The sequence below is a fragment of the Urocitellus parryii genome, chromosome 2 (genome assembly GCF_045843805.1).
Source record: "Urocitellus parryii isolate mUroPar1 chromosome 2, mUroPar1.hap1, whole genome shotgun sequence".
In the NCBI taxonomy this organism is placed as follows: domain Eukaryota; kingdom Metazoa; phylum Chordata; class Mammalia; order Rodentia; family Sciuridae; genus Urocitellus; species Urocitellus parryii.
In genome coordinates this window covers 97244481-97250480 of record NC_135532.1, presented here as the reverse complement: position 1 = coordinate 97250480, position 6000 = coordinate 97244481, and the positions used below count along the sequence as shown (strand labels likewise).

The following is a 6000-nucleotide window of genomic DNA, read 5'->3' as shown; positions in this document are numbered from 1 at the left end:
CTGGAAACTTCAATGTGGCTGAAATATTAATGAGCATCTATATCAATACACTTTCTACTTGAGGAGCTGTGAATTGGACATAAAAGATGTGCTTACTACAGATGTCTTAGAAATAAAATACACCCTTCAAAGGGGAAAACTGATTTAGAGCAAATATATCATTAACAAAGCAGTCAATTCCCTTTATTTTTAAAATTTTATGTACACATATGAATGATCTGTATAATGTACATTCAATATAGAAAGTTTTATATATTTGATAATGTATAGAACATTTCACAATTACACTAATCTCTTACATAACATCTTGACATCCATTTTAAACTTTAAATTTTTTTTTTTTTTTTTTTTTTTTGCACAAGCTCCTTTTCATTCAATTTGGTAAAGCCAGTTATACATATCGATGTGTACTGTGAGCTCTCAAGAAGTTAATGATTGAGGAGACCAGGGAACAGGTACAGGAACAAAAACCTAATAGTGTTCGAAGACGGGAGGAGAATGCCCACGTGACACTTTTCTGGGAATAAGTGACTTAGTCCAATTTCTGAAGACTGGAGCACAGCCCCACAGTCACACTAATTCAAAAAAACATTATAAAAACTAGGAAGAAAGTGTTGTCTTTTTGATTCACAGTCTTGTAAACAGATAGAAAGGAAAAAAAATGTGCTTACATACATCAAGAAAAAAAATTCTTGTGTACCCACTTAGGTTGATCCAGAGTGTTTTCTCATAATGTGTTACAATTATGATCACTGACTTTTTTTTCCCTAAATAAAAATATATTTATAGAAAAAGGAATAACACTGTCATGAAACCAGGAGAAAGGCAGTAAGAGTTTGCTTCAACGTATCAGCTGGAGGAATGTGGACTCGGCACTGGCCTTTCAGCGATTATTGTCTCTTGTAAGTATTTCAAGTCTGATAGCCGAGGTCGCCTGCCTCATGGTCTACAGGAGGTGGCAGGTTAGACATGACTGATGAGGATGTACCTGCGGTAAGGTAGCCAGCAACTCCAGGTCCTGCAAGAGAGAAAGAAAACACTCACTCCAGAGAGCAGAATCATGCAAAAACACTGCCCTTTACATAAAGGTCAGACCTGGTCAAGTGCCCCAACATAAGAGACTGATAATCTATGAGAATCACCTAAATATACAACTGAACTTCAACAGACTGCAACCTACCATCATTTTCATGGTTTGCTTTTACTATGTGACAAAGTTAAAAATCATTTTGAAATTTATGCTGGACAGTAATACAGATGTGGAAATATGGAAACATTTTTCCTTCTCATGTCTGGGAAGTTCAATCTTTCAAAACATTCTGGGCACTGAAAGAGCTATGGCAAATGGAAAATGGGAACAAATAGAGAAAAGAAACTCTACACTCAGCTCATCCAAAAGTCATATGTGACAAAATTCTCAACATAAACACTTCTGTCAACATTCAACTCAATCTATTTTCATTTGGTGCAAAGAAATACTATTCTAAAAAGTAACACCAAACGAAAAAGGGTTGCTACACCAAAGTCAGAGAAAGAGAAAGGCTCTAGACATTTATCTATCATAGATTAAAACAAGAATGCTCTGGGAAGAGGGACTGATATTTTAGTTTCACATGTCTTCTTTGATTCTGTCTCTATTGCATGAAAATGCTATACCTGCCAGCAATTATCCAGACGTGTCCTCAGAGCATGTTAATGGTGTTAGCCCTCTAGAGTTTATTTTAAACATTGCACGGACATTTAATTACATCTCACAAAATAACAAGTACTTCCAAGAGAAGTATAGCATAATAATGCATACTGACCGATATTTTTAGCTGAAATTGTAGGAAACAAGGCAATGACTACAGAACATCAAAGGGTTAGGACTAGAGAGGCAATGGGAGCGGCATGCATTTAGCAAAATGTTTCTCTACCTGCTTCAGAGAGCTACACAGAAGTTAGCAAGCTGCCTGGCAGAGCGGATCTAAAGCCCGCTCCTGAGGTGAAGGGGGCTGCTGCCAGTTAGAAGGGAAGGAGAGACACCTGGGGGGAAAAAAGAAATATAAGCAGCAAGGGAAGTGGTGAGGAAGTGCAACAGCAGAGCAGTCTGACGAAGGCTGAGGCGTAACAGGACTGATGCAGGACAAAAGGCCACAATTCAAATTCACCTCGTTTCTCACCTCACAAGCATTTGCATTGTGGACTCGAAATGGCTTGTATAGACATTGTGCAAGTGGCTATGTGGCCAGAGATGATCCAGTCTGCGTAAGCTGTAACTCAGCCAACCCCAGTGCCCAGGTACCTGGAGCCTTATAGTACTTACAAAAAGTATTTTCTTTTCCAGTGTACCAGAGGGGGTCTGCATCTATCAGCCCCCACCTTCCACTAATCAGGACGCCAGGCCTGCCAAAGCCTGCTCGGGAAAAGACCACCAGGTCATTGAGCCTCCCCAACAATGTGGTTCAAAGTTACAGTTCCACACTGTTATAGAACTTGCCAACAAGTTAGCATTCTCTGAACTTAAGACAGAAGCAAAACTATCACACAAGTCTCATTAAAAAACCTCAACCACTCCAAACTGGTGTGGTTTGTGAGAAACTGACCATGGGCCCAACTTAGTTCATATAGATACAGTAGGTTATGCAACTGAACCATGAATGGTACTTACGGAAAGGGGATTAATGCTGTGGTTCTCAAACTGTGTGCTGGGGTAAATCACCCTGGATAAATTCTCAGGGGACTGCTGGTATTTTAAATTTGAAACACAGTGACAGAGACTACCAGAAATGTGAACAACTCCTTTCCATTTGTCTGGATGTAACTACTTCATAAACAACTCTTAGGTATCTTCTGTGGCCTAGGCATGGATGAAAATATTACTAAGAGCATTATTATTAAGAGCACTGTAAATGGAGAAAATTTGGGAACCTCTAGGCTAAAAATCTAAATTGTGAAATATGGGCCTAGAAGGAAAAATATCAAATTCTAGCCCACTTCTTTAGGAAAGGCAAATCAACTCCTGGGTATTTCTACAAGCACAGTCTGAGATGCTGTTCTCCCCCAACCCTGCTTCCAGTCTCTCCTTGAGGATGCATCTGACTTTCGGGACTGAAAGGAGCTATCTGGTCATCAAGATGAGATGCAATAGCTGTGTTCTCCAAAGAAAAGAGGGAAGAAAATAGAGGTGCCAAGGTATGTGGAAACACTGTATAAGGATGATGGACTTAAGAGAAATCAAAACAGATGGAAAATTAATAATTCTACATATGAAATTGGCTTCCATGGTGACATATATGCATGTGAAATTCTTCATCCCTAATTCCATCTCTTAAAAGCATCTTCACCTTGGATTCTTTTCCACCCAAGGATTCTGCTTTCACTACTGATATTCTAGGTGAAGTGATTTGAGGATTATCATTGCTGAAATTATTTTTATAGGACTCTGAAGTCACAGGCAACAAGCTGTTCTAGAACCTAACAAATGGCTAAGTACTTACAGATAATGAGAAAACCACAAAATGTCTATATTGCAGGAAAAAACCCACTGAGACATTGTTAAATAAGCATTTATCATAAGAAAACAATATGTCAGGACAGAGAATCTATGGAAATAGGCAGTCTCATAGTAATTTACCAACACTGAGCAACTCTACCTAGAACTTTTAAATTTTATCTTAAATCCCGAGCATGTGACTGAGTGACATTTGCTCAGTGGCCAGAGAAGAAAATCATAAGTGAATCTTTGGTCATTCTCACCTTACTTTGAAGTAGTAATTAACATTCCTTCATTTTTCCCCCCATCTCCTAAACGATACCCACTTGCCAAACATATCCAAAGACATCAGTTATAAGAAAGGGTTGGTAATGTGTATTCTCATAGCACCTTAGTTCATTTGAAAATTGATTAGAGAAAGGCAGGTTATAATCTATCTTCCAAAGACTGAAGGTAGGATGGAGTAGTTTAATTAAATAGAATTTCAAATCAATATGACACTAAATACATTCCACTGAGTTCCACATAATAGGATTTTAGCAGTATCAGAAGTACTTGCTCCTTTATTAAACTCATGACACACAATACATCAATGGAAAAGCTAAAACAAAAACAAAAACAAAAAAAACCCATTTGACAACCTAAAAAAATGAACATGAATCTATCCATCCAACTGGCATTTAACTCACAATCTTTTTTTGGGGGGGGTACTGGGGTTGAACTCAGGGGCACTGGACCCACTGAGCCACACCCCTAGTCCTTTTTTGTATTTTATTTAGAGACGAGGTCTCACTGAATTGCGCCTCACCATTGCTGAGGCTGGCTTTGAATTCATGATCCTCCTGCCTCAGCCTCCTGAGCCGCTGGGATTAAAGGCGTGTGTCACTGTGCCTGGCTTAACTCAGAATCTTAACTCTTGAAATAGAGTTGGTCCTTTCAAATGGAGTAGACTAAAGCTGGTAGAAAAACCTTGTCAAGCAACCAACATCTCAACAAGAACACCAGAGACTGATGATCAAGAATCAGACAGCTCTGAGACCAATGCAGCTCACAGCTAGTTTAGACTGTCCTGTGTTGACATGACTGAGGTTTTAGCAATAACCTTCAGAATGACACAGTAACACCAGGCCCCTGCCAGTGTGGGATTTATACTATCTCCCCCATGGCTGGGGTGGTACAGAACTTGTTACCCTTGAGCCATTCCAAAGATATGAAGAAATTTGTAAATCTCAACTTTTCTTTTTCCCTAACGCTCTTCTAATTCCACAGCTTATTATGGCTGCTTCTCTCATATCACTCAGAGGCCGACCCCAAGGGAAAAGATTTTTACTTCCTATACTTTTCTCCCTTATGGTCTTAAGAAATTTGGAAAGGGGATAAGAAACAAAATAATTATAGAATTTGAATGAGAGGAAGAACCAAATGAAGTCCAGGTCTCTAAAGATAAATGGTAACTCTTCTTTATTCTAATAACAGACCTCTTGGCTAGAGCTGTCAAGTCAGTCAAGGACTCCTGTAGCTTTTTATTTCAACTTAATGGAATGCTGGGTACAAGGATGAGCAGCACAAGGAGAAACTTCCTGTAAAGAGGCTTCTAATCTACACTATGCTATTCAGGAGCCAACTTCTAAGTTTACTCTACTCTTAGCTAACAAAATGAGGCAGGGTCTCCTAATCACACTATCCTTATACAAAGTAAGGAATGAATGCCACTAAAGTGGGATGTGTGAACTCATGGGAGCAGCCTCAAGGGCAGTTCTCAGTGCCTGTAAAACATATTCCTAGTTAGAAGCTTCAGTTTCACCTCTAATTTGAAAAAGAGAGGTGGGAGAGACCAAGTCCATAATTAATTTCTCCCGACAAAAATCAGGGGCAGGGTTTGGAAAAGTGAGAAAGAAAATCTGTGACGCTCTGTTCTTTAACATATACACAGGGCCAACAGCCCAAGATCACGTTTATAATATTGAGGGTTCTTCTCCAACTTACGTTAGAAGTGACTTTATATTAAAGTGGTCATCATAATGAAAAACCAGTAATGTCATGACCAATTCTAAAATTGAAATGGAGTACTTTTTTTATTTCTCCAAAGCCCCTGTTTTTTAATATTCAAGATTCAGTCTGCATGATTTAATAAACTTCTGTATGCAAACAGAATGATTAAAACAATTACACCAGTGTAGGAAACATTAGGTATAACACTTTTTTTTCTCAATTTACCTATGTCATCTCTGGTTAAGGGATGTAGGGTTGCCATCTTTTTATATATTACTAATTCAGGAAGATGGCAAGAACCACCTCACATTCTTTTCTTTTTTTAAACTGGGAATTGAACCCAGAGGCACTAAGTTATATCCCCAGCCCTTTAAAAAAAATATTTCTTAAGACAAGGTCTTGCTAAATTGCTCAGGTTGGCCTTAAACATGTAATCTCCCCTGCTTCAGTCTTCCAAGTGGTTGGGATTATAGACTTGGCTAAAATCACCTCATATTCTTAAAGGTAATGTCAAACTGAAAACTTTTAACCAG

At 38.6% G+C, this 6000-nt stretch overlaps 1 protein-coding gene across 1 annotated transcript in view; it reads right to left on the bottom strand.

Annotated features, from left to right (window-relative positions):
* Nucleotides 1-390: 390 nt before the first annotated feature.
* The window catches only part of Dnajc13 (DnaJ heat shock protein family (Hsp40) member C13), a 120614-nt gene continuing 115004 nt past the window's right edge, over nucleotides 391-6000 (bottom strand). The window contains exon 56 of the mRNA XM_026383836.2: nucleotides 391-1018. Within this exon, the coding sequence (XP_026239621.1) occupies nucleotides 912-1018 (107 nt within the window). The 3' untranslated portion in view covers nucleotides 391-911. The remainder of the gene's footprint in view (nucleotides 1019-6000) is intronic.